This window comes from Sphaeramia orbicularis, chromosome 16, assembly GCF_902148855.1.
Source record: "Sphaeramia orbicularis chromosome 16, fSphaOr1.1, whole genome shotgun sequence".
NCBI classification, from domain to species: domain Eukaryota; kingdom Metazoa; phylum Chordata; class Actinopteri; order Kurtiformes; family Apogonidae; genus Sphaeramia; species Sphaeramia orbicularis.
In genome coordinates, this window is record NC_043972.1 from 3,170,634 (window position 1) to 3,190,960 (window position 20,327).

At 37.1% G+C, this 20,327-nt stretch overlaps 2 protein-coding genes across 3 annotated transcripts in view; one reads left to right on the forward strand and one right to left on the reverse strand.

Moving 5' to 3' along the window:
* The window catches only part of taf2 (TAF2 RNA polymerase II, TATA box binding protein (TBP)-associated factor), a 47,013-nt gene extending 36,738 nt beyond the window's left edge, over window positions 1-10,275 (reverse strand). The window contains exons 1-8 of the mRNA XM_030158677.1: window positions 9,764-10,275; window positions 8,851-8,905; window positions 7,904-8,064; window positions 7,502-7,620; window positions 7,212-7,353; window positions 5,444-5,675; window positions 2,871-3,055; window positions 2,667-2,780 (exon numbers count right to left, since the gene is read on the reverse strand). Coding sequence (XP_030014537.1) covers window positions 2,667-2,780; window positions 2,871-3,055; window positions 5,444-5,675; window positions 7,212-7,353; window positions 7,502-7,620; window positions 7,904-8,064; window positions 8,851-8,905; window positions 9,764-9,813 — 1,058 coding nt within the window. The 5' untranslated portion in view covers window positions 9,814-10,275. The remainder of the gene's footprint in view (window positions 1-2,666; window positions 2,781-2,870; window positions 3,056-5,443; window positions 5,676-7,211; window positions 7,354-7,501; window positions 7,621-7,903; window positions 8,065-8,850; window positions 8,906-9,763) is intronic.
* Window positions 10,276-13,623: 3,348 nt separating this feature from the next.
* Window positions 13,624-20,327, forward strand: part of cndp1 (carnosine dipeptidase 1) — a 49,219-nt gene continuing 42,515 nt past the window's right edge. Inside the window, exon 1 of one of the 2 annotated variants that reach the window (XM_030158665.1) lies at window positions 13,624-13,705. The gene's annotated coding sequence lies outside the window, so the exon portion shown is untranslated. The remainder of the gene's footprint in view (window positions 13,706-20,327) is intronic. The other variant, XM_030158666.1, reaches the window with a different exon arrangement.

The following is a 20,327-nucleotide window of genomic DNA, read 5'->3' on the forward strand; positions in this document are numbered from 1 at the left end:
CCTATCAATACATGTAAACAGTTGGAGTAAAATACAGTGTTCTAATGTGTATTCTTGTATCCTGCTGTAATCAGTTCTAATAAGCATCATAATATTTTGCTGTATTTCTATGAAACTGCTCGGAATCCATATGTCCATATCAAATATACTATAAATAAATACATATTTAAAAACATGTTGCTCAAATTATAAGTCCAACATCAGCATTTAAAGAAAGAAAAGGAAAATTAACCTTTAAAAACCCAAACAGCAACCAGCAACACTCAAAGCATCTACTGATCTAGAACATTTAGTAACTATTGAACCAATAATCCTATCAATACATGTAAATATGTAAAATGCAGTTTGTCATCTTTTCATGCTCATCAGATATGACCCATTTGGACGTTCAGAGTGAACGTGGAAACACTGTGATGTTCTACGACACTGATTCACCAGTAAAACCCATGGAGTTGGATCAATGACAGCGGATGGAGACACTTATTTTTATGTTGAGTTAATGATATATTTTGTTGAAAAAGTCACTTTTTCTTCAGTTTTGAAATAAGAACCTTTGAATTTATTCTGAGCTTTTATGAACATCTACATGATCAGTGCATTAAATATAGGAAAAAACATAATTTGCACCAAAAAAAATAGAAAATACAGAGGATAATATTATAATAAATTGTGATAAATCACTTGAGAAAGGTTAAATAGACAGAAATTCCTTTAAGAACTGCTACAAAAGTAGTACTGGGTCTTTATGGGTTAAACTTAATAATAAGCTCAGTAAAGCAGGGGTTTAGGAGACTACAGAGAGATTTTGAGCACATCAGAAGAGACCAGTTACAACAATTCAGACTCATTCAGGTTAGTAAAAGTATGGAGAAATGCTAGGGTGGGGACGTAATTCAATACGCAGATTTCCATTTGCTGTGATGACTATCCTGGAAAGCATGAATAAAGAGAATAAATACTCTAAAACTATTTCAACACAATACCGCGTTTATAAGCAGGATACATAAGGTTACAATACAACAGCTGCTGAACAGCCTCTGCAGCCTGTAGCAGAGACTGTGAAGCAGCTGTTAAAGACACTACAGTCGACAGAAATGGAAAGGTTCTTCATCATCAGAGCTGACAGATCAATAGGCTGCTCTAAATGAGAACTTGTATGATGTACAGCTGCTGCTCGGTAATAAAAAGGAAACAGTATTTCATAATTAAAGTGCTGTTGCAGAGACTAGTCACTTTTTGAAGTGTTTGAATGACTTTGATCCAATTGTGACCTTGTATGAGATGGCCACATTCACAGTCGTACTGGAATAGAATAAAAGTTTTATGGGTTTTTTTTAAGCTAATTCTTTAAACTAATTTCACTTGTGTTGAGCACCACAAAGCAGAGAACTCATCCCTTTGTGCAAGCGAGCAGTTATTTTAGCAGGACGTGCACACGATGATGTGCACCATCATTTTAATATGATTTATTTCTCAGCTTTTTTTCTGCACAGATATAGCTGTACAAATTACAGGCCTTCACATTCATACATCCATATAATACAATATAAGTGCAATCCTTTGAGACTCAATAAACAATTTCCAAGGATGATAATGACACCAAAGGCAGAGGGCAAAATGTTGAAAAGATAAACACATTTATGCCTGAACCAAAATGACTAAATGCCCTCAAAAGCAAACAAACCGCAGATAAAAATGGATGTTTCTGTTAAAACTTAGCATGTTTGGTGTAGTTAGAGCTTGGAGTTTGTTGGTCTTTAATGTAGCAAAACGGTAATGGAGAACAAAATAATAGCGCCAATCCTGACATTATGCAACTGAATTAATCACACTTATTCCATCCAAGTACATCCATGCTCTTTGTTTGCTACTTCTCTTAATACTAGTTGTTTGGTCCACAGAAAAGATATTTAGTTATATGGCAACTCTTTAGAATCTTTCAGAGGTGGGAGAGACGTCACTAACATTCAGGCTCATGTAAGAGATTTGCTTCCTGGAATTTAGAAATAAACTACTATTCCCCCATTGACTGAACACAAACATTACATATTTGAGTGTCTTACCACACCGTAATATACTGAATGATGTAAAGTCCTGTGCAAAAGTCCTATTCCAACATTAGGTTTGTTGGTTTAGTAAAGTTCTAATGTCCACACGTGTATTTGTCAGTCTCTGTATTTAGATCCAATCTGATACAAGGGAAGTATGTACACCAGGAAAAACAAAAGTTTCAGGGAAAAAACAGCTTCTATAAACCAAAGCGGTTGTGTCTAATTTGACCTCCATTTGCACTTAACATGCGTTTAACTCTTTTGTTCAGACAATATGAAATTTAATGCATTAATTTTCTGGTGTTTTATACCAGGTTTCATTCAACACATGTCAGATGTGCCTAATTGCTTGAGCTGCTTCTTGTCATGGGGTCAGAGGTCAAACTAAATTGTGACTTTAACCTTTACAGTACATTTAGTTCAGTTTTTGTGTGTATTTTAAGGCTGTGCACATATTTCCTGTATTTTCCTGCTGTATTTAAAGAAAAGTGAATGACAAATAAATATGCTCAATTCAACCCTGTAAAAACAACAAAGCTAAAGGTGGATGAAAACTTTAGCACGTGACTGTATAAGTGAGTATACTATGTATTTGGTTTGTATAAAACATCTCACCAAGACATCCTGGAGATGAAGCAGCCAAAGAACTGCTGTGCCAAGGCCTGGGCCAGACAACGGCGAGTCATCGGGGTCTGGTCTATGATCATCGCACTGTGGAGCAGGTTGGTACTGAAAGACACACAACCACAGGCTATTGTTGGTACCACCATTCAACCTATGGATCAGATTCTCAGACAGACACTCATAGGTTTATTTTACCTGAAGATGCTCATGGAAGCATACGACGACACTTGCACGTAGGCCTCGTCCACAAAAACAGTCTTGAAGCAGGCGTATGGGTAACGGCAGGTCAGTATCTCCTCGTAGAACTCAAAAATCTCATGGAGGTAAGACATGGACTGTTTGAGCAGTGGCAGCAGCTGTGGCAGGCAGAAATGGGTCACCTAGAAGATAACAGGGCACATACTAGTACTGGGTAATGGTAGGTCAAATAATCAGACGATGAAATGCCAATTTAAAAGAAAAGGCATCACCCAGCTGTCAATTCATGAGGTCATTTAATAGAAAATGAACATAGACAGTTTTCATTCTCTTTCAGAACCAGAGAAACACTGAGTTTACATTAAAAAATTATATTTCAAAGTTTTTTTAATTACCTGACATTTATTTTGTTGATGTACTGAGAGTGGAGAATAAATCTACATAAGTCAACAAAGACATTAGAGCTGCCGCGAATAGTCATCAAGTACTGTAACAACTAGTTGACTTGTCAGATTACAAACTGAAAAAACAAAAAAAAAACAGCGGCTCTTCTTTATATTTACTGCAGCAGTAAAATACATTTTCTTCCCTTTAACAACAGCATTTGGTGCACAACAATTAGAATGCACAACAAAGTCTGTTAAACAAATATTTAATTCAATATTCAACAAATACTGCAGCAGCCAATAAAGTGCATTTTGTGCATAATAATTCCAGTGCCTAACAAAATGTATTGGATAAACAACGAAATACTCAAGAGTTGCAGCAACAAAATTAATATTTTTCCTTAAACAACAATGCATAACGTCACTAATGACTTGCCAACTACTAAATTTGTCGTCTAATTTTGCCGTCGACTATTAATTGTTAACTGGCAGCTGCTATGCTCTCAGATGACCTCACAGTTCATCAAAGACATTGCAATTAAACCAAATCAGTGACAGAAAAACTGACTATACTGAGCAGCAGCATTCAGCTTAAATATATAAAACTATAAATGGTATATATTCTACCCCTCTTTACAACATTTACAATCAACCTCATATAATTCAAGGTTCAACACACAACCTCTTCCCACACATTTACCACATTACATTAAGTATAGACACATTTTTATTGTCTTTTTTCTGGAAATAAAAACACTTGTTACTGACCGAAACCTGTTGCTCACTATCACCTTGTGTTTAAGGACATCTAGTGGTCATTAGGTCAAACTACAAGACTTTTCAGACACTTGACAAAACATATGAGGTGTTACAGCAGTATTTAAGTATAATACTAATATTAAAAAGCAATACATACAAATATCAACAATTTCCAACATGTTCGGGCTCCGTCTACAATCAGTTTTGTCCTTTCTTTTTTGCTCACACAAGAACCAAATTCATATTAAATCAGTCATGATTTATTAAGAAAATTATGTCTGTTTTGTACATATTACATATTACAGTATATTTACTCATCGGATTTCAGTCCAATACAGGGTGTCATATACAGTCAGAAAATTACTTAAGTTATGACGCTCACCTTGCATCACTACTGACTATAATCTACCAAAGTAAAACTAAGAGTTGGGCTTACTGCTCTGACTGACAGCACTTTGATTAATCAGTTTACTACTTTATATATAAAGAAGAGGGAAAAAATACCTGTATTTATTGTAAATTGCAAATTGAAGTAGGTGCTAGGCTTCAATCTCTGTGTGAACGTAAAACTGTTCAGATATTCTGGAGGACAGTATGTGTACACATTAGTAACGTAACAGCTAAACAGGCATCATTTGCTTTTTAATGGCTCTGTCTCTTTGACAGAACATGAAGAGGTCAATCACACAGTTTTACTGTTGGAAAAGAAAGTAATTATAATGAAGTGCACTAGAAATGACCCTCTTTCTATTCCCAAAAAGGATTCTGGAGGACTTGATTTCAACAAGACTAAGATACTATATTTACTTTTATTGTTTATTTGTATAGGAACAGCTGTGTAGCATAGATTATTACCCCAGACCCAAGCATTTAAAGCTTAAGTTAATTATATAGTGATGGTAGGATGCAGAATATTTTTGCAGAAATGGATGAAAATATTTAGAATTGGGTGGAAATGAATTATTATTACATGACTAAACTGACAGAACAAATTTATTCATTACTGTATGATAGGGGTGGGCGATACAGCAAAAATATCCTATCAAGATTTTTTAAAAATAAAATCACGATCTCGATTTTATCACAATTCTTTACACTGATCTTTGAGACTAATTTTCTGAATAGTGTAACTAAACAATTTCCCTATGTAAAACACAGCCCTACAAGAAAAAAAATTATTTAGCCCAACAAACCTTCTAGAACATTTTTAATTCGTTCTAGTCCTTCACCATCTAATACCGTCATATCACACACCCCGACTGTATGAAATATCTAATTTTGTTTTTAATTCAATATAATTCTATGTCAATGCTGCACTTCATTTTGTCTGTTATGGATTGGTCTTGCACAAAAAGTCCATCAACAGCTCTGTATTTCCTAAACCTCACACTACAATCAGCGTCATTGTCATTTTACCAAACTCACCTCGTGCATGTAGGGGTCTACGAGGATCTCAAAAGGCCCCACGGCCAGAGAGATGTTGGGGGCAGCGGTCGGAATGGGGAGGACGTAGTGGAAAGTCTTCTTCCTCATGTCGTGTGTGTAAATGGTTTCCACCAAATCACCACAGGACACCGCCACCATGGAGGCGTCCACAGTGAACTCCAGCTTCCAGGTACACAGCTCTGAGTAGGAGTCGACGCAGGGGAACCAGAATCTGGGACAGAAGACGCTCAGGGTCAAAGGATGTAACAAATCTAGGACTTAAATAAAGATGTTTTTGTGCATTTCCATTTCATAGCCCCAGCCTGTATTAAAACAAATGGGTTATTTCAGACACATAAACACACATAATATATCAGACTTCAAAGGTTTTATCTATGCACTCTGCTCTGTTCTCATCTTAAAAACAGTGGTTTATGCATATATCACCAACACAACTCCAAACAATAACTACTAAATATGGAAGCACATATCGAAACAAACATAGTCACAGTGTTTTGTGTTTATGTTGCATCAAAGGAAACTAAAAGGTTTGTGATTCACTGATTTTACAGCCACATCCCAGGGTGATTTAATGTGGACCAAGAGTGGCTAAACTCATTCAGGTACCAGATATTTTTCTCTGTTGTGTTTCCTTTTTGTGACTGACAGCTAAAATAAGTAGCTTTGCAAGTGTCCCATGCGTCATCAATTACTTGCATTGTTTTGAGGCAGAACCCAGCGGCTATATCTTGTTTACTGAAACTACTTTGCAATGTATACAATATATTCAGTGTAGCCGGCTGCAGCTGGTGCTTATGAAAAGCTCTTGTTAAACGTTAGTCTTTCAGTCAAACAAATCAATATAATGACAGATAATTTAGAAATAGTACATTTCACATTTCTTGATTAATTTCTGATTTGTCACTCTAAACTGCTCCCAGGTGTCAAAATAACCCAAATAATTGAGGCTTTAATTTCTGAAAATAGTGAAAAATGTCTATATTCTAAAATTGACAGTATTCCCCTGGATCTACAAAAATCCAAATCTAAGCCTGTTTTCTTCTTGTAATATATTAATTCTAAAAGTGTTTTTTCCAGTTGTAAATGACACATAGTTTTATTGAAGGATGAGTATTTTTCAGTCATGCTTTGTTTTCAGTTCATGTAGCCAGAAAACAATTGATTAAAATTGTCCATAACACTGGGAAAAAATAACTGTGGATTAATTTAGGTGTGAAACATGTATACATACTATTTCTGCCAAGCTGGAGCCCTTTGTTTTATAGGCATGCAGTCTAATATCCTAAAACAGAGCTGAAGTCCCACCCCCTCTGCTGTGCCCCATGAGACCTAACTTCAGAAAAAACATTTATGGCCGTTAACTTTATTGATCCCAGTTAAAAGGTGCCACCATTTATACATATGATGTTTGTCAATTAAAATACAATCTCACAAGTCAGGAAAGTCGCAGTTTGTGGTAAAGATCACGAACAAACATCTAGTTTTTATAACTTTGCTAAAACAACATCACCAACACCGAGATGACCGCTACCTCGGCATAAGAGTCTGGTTTAGACTAGGTCTAAAGTGTCATGAGATAACCTTTGTTATGATGTGGAGCTATAAATAAAATTTGACTGACTGATATTTCATATTGTTCTTTGAGAGGGAGGTGCAAATTTGACAAGAAGTGAAAGTCATTACACTATTTATATAGTATTACAAATAACACTGTGGAACTGAAGGCGATGCTCTAACTCAGACTGACCTGGTGGAGTTCTGGTATCCAAAGGAGAACACATGAGCCCCTCTTTCAGCCATGCTGCCTTCCACATCAGGTACAACAAAGTGGAGCCCCCCTTTTGGCTGGTCCAGGGAAAATTCTATGTATACCTTTAAAACTTTCAAATCTGGAATACCAAAACGGAGAAATATTCGTAATCCCTGTGATAATAACAGCAATACGACACAAATGTTTTTCACTCCTAGTTTACATGAGACATAATGCAGGAGAATCAAGCCTCTATAATCCTTGTAGCATTTTGTTTTGTCACTCACCATCTCCTTGTTTCCAGAGTTCAGATGGAACTTTAATGATCAGCTCCCCGTGTCCTGCATCAGGATCCACAGCGCTCACAGCCGCCGTGTACGCACTGGAGAAGTAGTTCAAGTTCCTCCTTCATAGATGCACACATAAAAAAAGAATGTTTGAGAAGACTCAAGCCACAGCATCACATTAACAACCTTATTTTATCGTATTTTAATCCATACAAACGCACTTAATCAGGTAAACAGAAGACCTCCCAAATTTAAGCCTCATTTTCACAACTAAGGAGATTATCTCCAATGTCCTCTGGTCCAGTCACTTACTCAAAAATGACAAACTAATTAAGCTCCTCTTTCTGATGTATTTCTACCCAACATATTCTGCATGGAAAACTAGTGCAGTGTTACACTCACTGCTTGGACTCATGGTGGCAGACTTCCAGGGTCGGGTCATTGTAGATAAATGGAGCCTCCAGTTCATTGACTCGCACCCTGTAGATCCGGCATTGTTTACTGTTGAGCTTGATCCTGTTCAGGTTGACCACGGTGGGGAAAATGGTCAGCTCTACATAGCCCTACAAGAGAGGAAAGACGATGTGATAAAAGAAGACATTCACTTCGCTTCATCAGAAAAACACAATGTTATTTCTGCAAGTTAGGTTTAACATTAATACATTTTATCAACAACATGCAGAAAAAAATAAATTACTCAATAAGTGCAAGTAGTTGGTAATAGTGTCTAAATGGATCCTGCTGTTTGTAATTGTTGAGCTTCAAACTTATTTTAACATGAAGATATACTTTATTTATCACCACAAGAGTAATTTCTTTTGCACTCTGTGTGGGGCTGGGAGATATGGACAAAAAAAACAAAACCTGTGTCACAAATAATGCCTTCTCTTGATGGAAACTAAAGATATTATATGATTCCTAAACAGCTTTCTTTACTAAAACTGTACACTGTATATGAGTCACATCAATAACCAACAATAACAAAAAAGCAGCTCTTACACAGGTGTCAATGTTTATTACAAGTAAAATAATTTTATATAACATAAAACATCACTCAAAGGAACTGAGTGGAGAAACAGATTCAGAATGAATATTGTATGAAAAACAGGTTACTATTTAAATTTTTGTTTGAGCCATGAAATTCCACCAGAGGTTTAGTAATTTAATCTTTTGTCATGATTTTAAGAAAGCAAAAACGTAACTAAATACCTTTCATATAATGTCCAGCAAAACCAAAAACATAAAATTAGCAGTATAAACATGTAAACATACATTCACTGTCTTCTGTCTAGTAATAGTAGAATACCTGAAACAATTAAAGGTATCACAGTTTATAAGGATATACTCACAATTACAGATTTCCTCTGGAAGTTGATGTTGTTGATGCACACCACCTGGTGGGTCGTAAAGCAGTGACAGAATAATAACGTCAGTATGAGGTGTAATCCTGAGCTGGGAAACTGTCTTATTACGTGTGTCAACTACAGGTGTTGACAAATTAAAGGAAAAACCAACATACAGTCTTGTAAGGCATTGAACCACAACTGAAAAACCATTCACACCATTCTAATACAAAACAAAGCATTCAATGCTTTGTGGATGGGGGCATTATCATCCTGTAACAGACCACTCTTGTTAAGGTTTTCCTTTAATTTGTCTGTTAATTGCATAAGTTACCTGAGTGGTTGACTGTAGAGTAACTACTGTATTTACTTATTACTAATAAGTAATAATTTTGATAATTTTGGGTTTTTTTTGCATGCTCGAAACAAATAAACAAATCAAATAATATATGTATGATACTACTATGAGTGCTCCTGCTAAATACTGCACTAAAATTCAAATTTGAGACACTGAATGGTGATGAACTGATGTAAATCTAACTAACCAAAAGTGTACAGTGTGTAAATAGAGTATAAATGAACTCAACTTTTACCATCTACAGTTGTAAACATATAAACCCAAAACAGTATATATGAAACACTGGCAGAAACAATTTCACTGCACAATGAGTACTTATCCTTTTCATACTTTAAATATATAACCAATGGTAATATTTCCATGCTTTTCTTGAGGTTTTGCATGCATATATTGTATAAGTAGTGCAGTATTTTCAGTGTGCTAGTAGTACTGTTACTACTGAATGGTTACTGTTTATAATGGTGACTAATGCTGCAAGTATTAGCTAACTTTACTTAAAAACAGAACTAAAAACCACTTCATATGTTTACCAATTGGTAGGTAGGGGAAAAAAATACTTATAATTTAAAGGGACGCGGGCTCTCAAAGCCTTTATCCTTCTTCCTGTTCATCTTCGTTTGTTGTTGTTTTGACTGAAGTTAAAACTCCATAACACAGCTCCGTACTGGGTCCTTCTCCACAGTCCGGCTTCTTTGCTGGCGAAATATCCAGCTAACTTGCTCCAGACTGTATAAAACACGACGGTATCCTCTCCTGTACGAGAATACTGTATAAAAACAGAGTAACTGTACAAGTCACTGTATGAAAATGAATGCGCTATCTTCCGTTTACATCCCCCAGTGACTGCAGCAATGTTTTCACTGCAGTGACAATGAACTTATCCGTAAATTTTGCTCAAACCAGCCTTAACCGGTAGCTGATGGTGTAAAAAAAAAAACCAGTGTGGCTCCATATGACAACTTCTGCAGCCTCTGTGCATCAAACCATCCAAATAAACTCCTCTACCCGGCTGCTCACAGAATCGTGTCCGCAGACGGAGAGGGTTCCGCCATTTTGTTTGTAACCTTTGACCTCCCGCGTAAATTACTAATATTTAACTAAATTTTAAATAGATAATACACGGTCAGTATTAACACATGAGATGTGAGGTATTATGTAATAGCTACAAAAGTAAATATAAATGATTAGAATGTATCAAAGGAAAAAAGTAGCTTGTTCCTGCCGTACAAGCGTCACGGGAACGCGCACAGCATAAACTAGACTCTGATTTGTTTACTACACCTAGTGACACATAAACGATTAATTAACCATCTTACTCCGTATAAAAATTGTTTTATCGTGAATTCCGTTTATTAAACAGTCTAACCATGAATAGCGTGGGCATAGAAAGGATTGCAAACAGATTAAATCACATCTTTTTGTCTGTAAAAGACATCGGTGTACTGTCAGAACTGGATGCTCAGTCTCTGTGTTCCTGCAGCAGTAGGGGAGGAGTCTGCACTTTCAACACCGCAGTGTGATGTTTTTTGTAACATCGCCACCTATCGAAGTGGATGACCGCAAAAACACTGTGACCAAGGGAAATAACATGCTGGAAACTAGTCTCTGTCTATGTAATGAAAGTGTTGAAGGATTATTCATTTTAAAAGCTGTTTTCTGTCAGATTAGCTATACTTTTAAGGGATTATCCCACACACAATTAATTCCTGGCTAAATAATTCTGACATGTTTAAATATATGGTGTATGATTGTTGTGGCATCATGACTCATAAATGACAAATAAATGTAATAAATTTCTGATAAAATCACTGAAATTGTTTTTAGCTAAATACATTTTAACTACTAGAAACTCACTAGTCTAAATAAACATTTTTTGCTTGATTATTTACAACCACTGCAAACATGACACAGATCCTTTTCTTTCTTTCTGTCTTTCTTTCTTTCTTTCTTTCTTTCTTTCTTTCTTTCTTTCTTTCTTTCTTTCTTTCTTTCTTTCTTTCTTTCTTGTGTTAATTGATATTTCTGCTGAACAGAGATGAACTGAGAACATTTGAAAGTACAAATATTAAATATAAATATTTTCTATTTATAGCTCTATTTTTATTTATTTATTTATTTATTTATTTATTCATTTATTTATTTATTTTTATTATGATTTTTTTGTTTAGTTTTGTTTCTTTTGTTTTTCTCCTTTTTTCCCCTATGTTTTGTATTATGTTTGTGTCTGAAATAAACTTAAACAAACAAAACCCTTTAAAGACATGTTAAGTGCAAATAACGTGTTTATTTTTAAAGGGCTCATATTTTACTAAACCCACTTTTATTAGTCTTTGGTTCATTTATTTGTGTATTTGGACCCTAATAGCTCCAAAAGTTTGAATTTGAACCCTCCGGATGCTGCACAGCTATCTTTATATTCATTTTGACAAAAATCAAGTGGATTTCTACAACCTGTTTTAATTCCTGCTTAATTTATTATGTATATAACTAGTTACATCAGGACATTTGCCCATATAAGGTCAAAAACATTTCTCCAAGTACACCATAATTGTTGTCAGTAGCAGTTGCAGTAAAAACTGAAAATATGTCTAAACTTGGAGCTGTTGGTTGTATTAACAAACACAAGTGGCTAAACAGGACAGAGCAGCACAGCCAGCAACCTGGAGGGGGCGGGGCCTGAAGTGTCTTATTTGCATTTAAAGGGCCAGCGCTCAAAATGACCTTTCTGGTGTAATTTCTCAGAAATAGTGTTGAAGATGGACCTGTGGAGTTGAATTAATGAAGAATTCCAACCCAAGCAAAGCATTTACAGTTTATGTAGACCACAGGGAAATGTTTTAAAATGGATAATTCCATTTAAAATGGAAAAAAAGCTAAATATCACTCCTTTAATGCTTTCTATATCTCCAACATATCCTATAGGAGACATAGTACCAGCATGTGTCCACATGTAATGTGTGAAAACTGTATGACGTCTTAGATTTGTGCTTTGCATTATCCTCTGTTCTTCACTGCAAATTTTGAAGAATAGGCTTCAGTGGTGGCGCACCAGTGAGGAGCAGCAGCCCCATGTCCCTAATCACACTGGTCAACAACTAATTTATTGTTTCAGTTTTTTGAGCTGATTTAGGATAATTTTGGTGCTGAATCCAAAAATCACATTCATTTTGCTCAATCAGGTCAACTTTCTGAACTATGCTACATATTGGCTTTTGAACATTTTTGCTTACATTTATGGGCATTTTCACATCATATGATACAAAATTCTTTCATATTTCTTGCAATAAACGAGTTCTGAAGATTTTACTTTTGCCAATTTATGATTAATGGTTTTTTTTAATATTACAGGTGAATAAAATGGCTTCGACTAGAAGATCTTGCAAAAATAAGCCTGACGTATTCTGCTACATCTGCGCTGAATACACCATTGTACCTAACAGGAATCAAGTCACAAGTTTCATAAAGTGTGCTTACCAATCTTATTTTGGTATTAAACTTGGTGACCAAGATAAAGTTTGGGCGCAGATTGTGAGAAGATCAAATTTTTCAAAATCAAATTAGCAAAAAAAACCCTGACCTGATTGAGAAAAACACATGTGATTAGCGGTGCAAAATGGTCCTAATTCAGTTGAAAAAACCTAGACAACTTGCAAAAAACACTTTTTTGTAACCCAGTGTTATTGATCTCAATTTGGTTTGATGTACTCTGTGCTGTCAAATGACAATAAAGGCAATTCTGATTGTGAATTCTGATTCTGGTTGTATGTTAATACAGAAAGTGAAAAGTGCAAACAGTATGTGTGTTCATAAAAAAACAAATCTAACTTTGGCTGAAGCCTTCTGCACAGACTGTGCTTTAACTGTAATAATCCTGGATGAAACAGTGAACATTCTACTCATACCTGCAGCTAAAAAAGTTGGAAATAAAGAGCTTTGACTTTTTTTTTTTTCATGCGACTGTATCAGAGCTTCGCCTCACGCCAGTGCTCAAAGGGACAGGAAGTTTGTACCACGGACAATTTATCCAATGAACATGACGAGGTGATGGGATTAACATTTTTCAGACAACCCTGGATTAGAGTAATAATAAATCTGGCCACATGCCAGGTTGCAAGTAGCTTAAAGTTAGATTCTGCACAACAGGGCACGGGCCTAACATGGAAGCAGAATATCCTTGTGTAACGTCGGGGGTGTTTGCTTGGAGATTCCAAAACACACACAACAGGAGTTTTCCCGTTTCATCACGCTGCCTTTGTGCCCGTTGAACCCTGCTGTGCATTCCTGGAGCCGGATCAATAAATTGAGGTTAATTCTAGTTGCTTGTCAGCGAGAAAAATTAATTTGTCAGCTCTCCTGGCACGGAGTCAGGAAATGTTTGACAGCCTGACCCCGGGGCCGGTAGGAGCCTGATATAAGGGGAGGGTTTATAAGGGGCCAGGGGACCAGCAGGGGCCACAGTCTGCCTGAGTGAAGGGACTGTCACTGACATCCAGCTGAAAAAAGGTAAGAACTGACCTACTTTACACTCATTTACAGGAGTTTAAGTCTATTTAACCTGTTAAACCCTGACCATATTTTCAGGGGAAAAACGCCTAAACAGACAAACCCAAAGTAAATGAAGAATTCCTTCACAATCATAAGGTTCATATGGATGTTCTTGGTGTCTGTGGACATTTACAGACCTCACAGAATCTATTCCCATTGTCTAAAATATTGTATCTATTACTATGCCTGAGTAAACTGGAACAAACTAAAAGAGAAATTTGAATTTTTTATCCTCGCCTGTTTTTTTTTTTCGGCTGGATTGATGATGATATGAATAAATTAATTGTTCGTGTCGGAGATTTTTAATAGCGTATATTTCACCCCACAAAGATTAAAAATCATGTTTGAACATTAAAGTTTGCACTAAAATACACTTTTGATGTACTTTTATTAACATTAGGGTCTAAACTTTGAGCAAAAGTTGAAAAAAACATCCATTGTCCTGATTTATTATATTTTTATAGTAGATGAATATTAATATAATTTTTTCGGCCCGTGGGCGGGCTGATAGGGCTAAAGGGGTTTTTAATGGCATGTGTTTTTGCAAATTTCAGTAAATATCAAATTACATGTTTTTAAGTCATGATTTAAGATTTTAGCCCTTTCATGCATAGTGGTCACTCCAGTGGTCACTCCAGTGGACAGTTCTTCTCCAGCTGTTCTCTTGTATATTCATGGGTTTTGTTGTTTTAGTTCCATATCAGCCAACACAGTGGACACTTCTGCATCATTTTATAAACTGCAATTCATACAATTATTGTAACTTTGCTGTTCTTGATTGGTTCTTGAGTGGAAATCAATTGTTAATTGTTATTTTTTGCATATTATCTCCATGAAGTGAGAAATAACTAGTATTAGAATATGTTAAAATGTGAGAAAACGTCAGATTAGCTGCATTAAACATGGTTTCATTTCATTGTTTTCGTATCACTTTATCATATTGGGTTTTAAATACATGTTTCTTTGCTTCAAGAATAAAATTCATGGTGTAGCTGAGTGGACATTTTTGTAAATCTATGGAAAAAAAAAACCTCAATCTCATAGTTTTTTTCATGTCTAAGGAGTAATAAAAACACACACAAAAAAAAACCCAAAACACCTCAACTAAGGTTCTCATGACTCATGCATGAAAGGGTTAAAGATGTAAAACTTTGATAATAGCTCTCTCAGAATTAGGAAAATTTTATCCTAAGGTCAGAGTTCTGGTAGGTTTCCAAGTTTGTGGTGTAAAAAAAACAAAAAAAAGATTCTAACCCTTTTAAATCTCTGGTGATTTTTTTCAGTCCATTTAACCTTTCCTAAGTAATCCATCATTATTCATCATAACACTTTCTTTTGCATTTTGTATTTTCGGGTGAAAATCTGGCATGTTCCTATATTTCATTGACTGATAATGTAGATTTTCATTAAAGCTCAGAGTAAATTAGTCCACCACTTCTTCAAGAATAAGGAGGGAACATTGTTTGAAAAAATATAATTCGATTCATCATAACTCCTAAAATTACAGCTAAGTACGTGTCCAGAGTTCAACCTTGTTGGAGAGAATGTGGAGTTGTCAGTGTAAATCATGTACATGTGTTTTGGTTATGTCCTAAATTTGCATCATTTTGGGACAATGCATATTCAACAGTTGTTAAGATATTGGGTTATGCAATTCCTAAAACATGTTTGGTGATGTATTTTGGATGTATTATTGGTAATAATGTAATAAAAATGATAGATATTTGTTTAACCCTTTCATGCACAGTGGTCACTCCAGTGGTCAGTTCTTCTCCAGCTGTTCTCTTGTATATTCATGGGTTTTGTTGTTTTAGTTCTATATCAGCCAACACAGTGGACACTTATGCACCATCCCATACACTGACATTCAGACCATTACTGTAACTTTGCTGTTCTTGATAAACCTGATCTGCACTAACATGTTTAAGTGTAAATCAATTGTTATTTGTTGGACAAGAAGTTTTTTTTTGCATATTATCTCCATGAAGTGAGTAATTACTAGCATTAGAATATAATAATAATAATAATAATAATAATAATAATAATAATAATAATAATAATAATAATAATAATAATAATAATAAACTTTATTTGTATAGCACCTTTCATACAGAAATTGTAGCCCAAAGTGCTTCACATTGATTGAAAAAATACAAGATTAAAATACATTAAGATTTGATTATACATCAAGAAATAAAATGAAATTTGAGAGAAATACAATAAAATAAAAATAAAAACAGCGCACATTAAAATATTTGATTATAGATAGAATTTTTGAAGTGCAAGAAATAAAATGAAATTTGAAATACAATAAAATAAAAAATAAGAACAGAAATACAATAAAATAAAAGAAAAATAAAAACAGCGCACATTCCTGGTTCCTGAATATGTTAAAATGTGAGAAGACATCAGAATAGCAGCATTAAAAATGTTTTTATTTCATTGTTTTCATATAACTTTTTGATATTGGGTTTTAAACACATGTTTCTTTACTTCAGAAATTAAATGCATGGATATTTTTGTAACTCCATAGGAAAAAAAAAAACCTCGATTGCATTGTGTTTTTTTCATGGCTAAGGAAGAATAAAAACCCTGAAGAAAAAAATCTTGACTAATGTTCTCACAATTCATGCATGAAAGGGTTAAAATACTATTAGCAGCCTGGAAAAAGGATATTACCAAAAAATGGTGCAGATTAGAACCACCTACAACTAACGACTGGATACAAACTGTGAATGGAATATTTAAGATGGAGATTCTGACCCTTCGATTGAGGATTCAGTGTCATGATAAATGGGAAAAATTGATAATTTTCATTTCAGCGTCACAAGGTTTTTTATGATCAGTGTATCCCAAATGTCCCTTACGTTTGTATTGTACAGAATTCAAATAATAAAAATAAAGTAACAAAAAAAAAAAAGCTCAGAGTAAATTAAAAGGTTTTTATATCAAAACTGAGAAAACTGGAGAAAAAGTGACTTTTCCACCAAAATATATCATTAACTGAACATAAAAACAAGTACATATAATATAACCACTGTCATTTAGTTTAACTTGTGAATCAGTGCTGTAGAAGATGACGGTGTTTCCATGGTAACAACGGAGCCTCTGAACGTCCAAATGGGTCATACTGTATCTGATGACCACGAAAAGATGAAGAACTGCATTTTACCTCAGTTATTTACATGTATTGATAGGATTAGTGGATCAATAGATACTGAACGTTTTAGATCAGTATGAATGAATGAATGATTTATTTATTTTTAAAATGGGATCGTTCGTATTAATGAACATTTACATGTAAATACAAGAGATTATAACCATACAGCTAATTTCCATCTTGAGTCCCATTGGCAGGTAAAAGAAAAAAACAAAAAACAAAACAAACAGCTCACAGAAAATATAAGGCAAGGCAAGTTTATTTGTATCACACATTTCAGCAATGAGGCAATTCAAGGGGCTTCACACAGGACATTGAAATTCAACGACAGGGAAAAAGAAACACATTTAAAACATTATAAAAGAAACATGTAAAAGGTGATTAAAAACAGCAAGTAAGAAAACAACACATAAAATCCAAAAAAATAAAAAATAAAAATAAAAACACACACATATTAGAGTCAGAGTTGCAGTGCAGAGTTTCAAAAGAGAATATAAAATTTAAAAAGTCAAAAGCCTTTTAGTCAGCAGCAGCAGTGAACAGGTGAGTCTGGAACCGGAACCAGAACCCAGTGAACAGGTGAGTCTGGAACCGGAACCAGAACCCAGTGAACAGGTGAGTCTGGAACCGGAACCAGAACCCAGTGAACAGGTGAGTCTGGAACCTGGACTGAACAGAACTCAGACTCTCAGATCTCAGACCTGATATTTTCTGGTAGTTTGTTCCAGATCTACGGAGCATAGAAACTGAATGCCGATTCTCCAGGTTTAGTTCTGACTTTGGGAACCCAGAGCAGACCTGCACCAGACCACCTGAGTGGTCTGGATGGGTCATACTGGACTAGAAGGTCTCTGATGGATTTTGGGCCTAAACCATTCAGTGCTTTATATGTTAGCAGGAGAATTTGAAAGTCTATTCTCTGAGAGACAGGGAGCCAGTGTAGAGACCTGAGAACTGGACTGATGTGGTCCAGTGTAGAGACCTGAGAACTGGACTGATGTGGTCCAGTGTAGAGACCTGACAACTGGACTGATGTGGTCCAGTGTAGAGACCTGAGAACTGGACTGATGTGGACTGATGTGGTCCAGTGTAGAGACCTGAGAACTGGACTGATGTGGTCCAGTGTAGAGACCTGAGAACTGGACTGATGTGGTCCAGTGTAGAGACCTGAGAACTGGACTGATGTGGTCCAGTGTAGAGACCTGAGAACTGGACTGATGTGGTCCAGAGTAGAGACCTGAGAACTGGACTGATGTGGTCCAGTGTAGAGACCTGAGAACTGGACTGATGTGGTCCAGAGTAGAGACCTGAGAACTGGACTGATGTGGTCCAGTGTAGAGACCTGAGAACTGGACTGATGTGGACTGATGTGGTCCAGTGTAGAGACCTGAGAACTGGACTGATGTGGTCCAGTGTAGAGACCTGAGAACTGGACTGATGTGGTCCAGTGTAGAGACCTGAGAACTGGACTGATGTGGTCCAGTGTAGAGACCTGAGAACTGGACTGATGTGGTCCAGTGTAGAGACCTGAGAACTGGACTGATGTGGTCCAGAGTAGAGACCTGAGAACTGGACTGATGTGGTCCAGTGTAGAGACCTGAGAACTGGACTGATGTGGTCCAGTGAAGAGACCTGAGAACTGGACTGATGTGGTCCAGAGTAGAGACCTGAGAACTGGACTGATGTGGTCCAGTGTAGAGACCTGAGAACTGGACTGATGTGGTCCAGTGTAGAGACCTGAGAACTGGACTGATGTGGACTGATGTGGTCCAGTGTAGAGACCTGAGAACTGGACTGATGTGGTCCAGTGTAGAGACCTGAGAACTGGACTGATGTGGACTGATGTGGTCCAGTGTAGAGACCTGAGAACTGGACTGATGTGGTCCAGTGTAGAGACCTGAGAACTGGACTGATGTGGTCCAGTGTAGAGACCTGAGAACTGGACTGATGTGGTCCAGTGTAGAGACCTGAGAACTGGACTGATGTGGACTGATGTGGTCCAGTGTAGAGACTTGAGAACTGGACTGATGTGGTCCAGAGTAGAGACCTGAGAACTGGACTGATGTGGTCCAGTGTAGAGACCTGAGAACTGGACTGATGTGGTCCAGTGTAGAGACCTGAGAACTGGACTGATGTGGTCCAGTGTAGAGACCTGAGAACTGGACTGATGTGGTCCAGTGAAGAGACCTGAGAACTGGACTGATGTGGACTGATGTGGTCCAGTGTAGAGACCTGAGAACTGGACTGATGTGGTCCAGTGTAGAGACCTGAGAACTGGACTGATGTGGACTGATGTGGTCCAGTGTAGAGACCTGAGAACTGGACTGATGTGGTCCAGTGTAGAGACCTGAGAACTGGACTGATGTGGTCCAGTGTAGAGACCTGAGAACTGGACTGATGTGGACTGATGTGGTCCAGTGTAGAGACCTGAGAACTGGACTGATGTGGTCCAGAGTAGAGACCTGAGAACTGGACTGATGTGGTCCAGTGTAGAGACCTGAGAACTGGACTGATGTGGTCCAGTGTAGAGACCTGAGAACTGGACTGATGTGGTCCAGAGTAGAGACCTGAGAACTGGACTGATGTGGTCCAGTGTAGAGACCTGAGAACTGGACTGATGTGGTCCAGAGTAGAGACCTGAGAACTGGACTGATGTGGTCCAGTGTAGAGACCTGAGAACTGGACTGATGTGGACTGATGTGGTCCAGTGTAGAGACCTGAGAACTGGACTGATGTGGTCCAGTGTAGAGACCTGAGAACTGGACTGATGTGGTCCAGTGTAGAGACCTGAGAACTGGACTGATGTGGTCCAGTGTAGAGACCTGAGAACTGGACTGATGTGGTCCAGAGTAGAGACCTGAGAACTGGACTGATGTGGTCCAGTGTAGAGACCTGACAACTGGACTGATGTGGTCCAGTGAAGAGACCTGAGAACTGGACTGATGTGGTCCAGAGTAGAGACCTGAGAACTGGACTGATGTGGTCCAGTGTAGAGACCTGAGAACTGGACTGATGTGGTCCAGTGTAGAGACCTGAGAACTGGACTGATGTGGACTGATGTGGTCCAGTGTAGAGACCTGAGAACTGGACTGATGTGGTCCAGTGTAGAGACCTGAGAACTGGACTGATGTGGTCCAGTGTAGAGACCTGAGAACTGGACTGATGTGGTCCAGTGTAGAGACCTGAGAACTGGACTGATGTGGTCCAGTGTAGAGACCTGAGAACTGGACTGATGTGGTCCAGTGTAGAGACCTGAGAACTGGACTGATGTGGACTGATGTGGTCCAGTGTAGAGACCTGAGAACTGGACTGATGTGGTCCAGTGTAGAGACCTGAGAACTGGACTGATGTGGTCCAGTGTAGAGACCTGAGAACTGGACTGATGTGGTCCAGTGTAGAGACCTGAGAACTGGACTGATG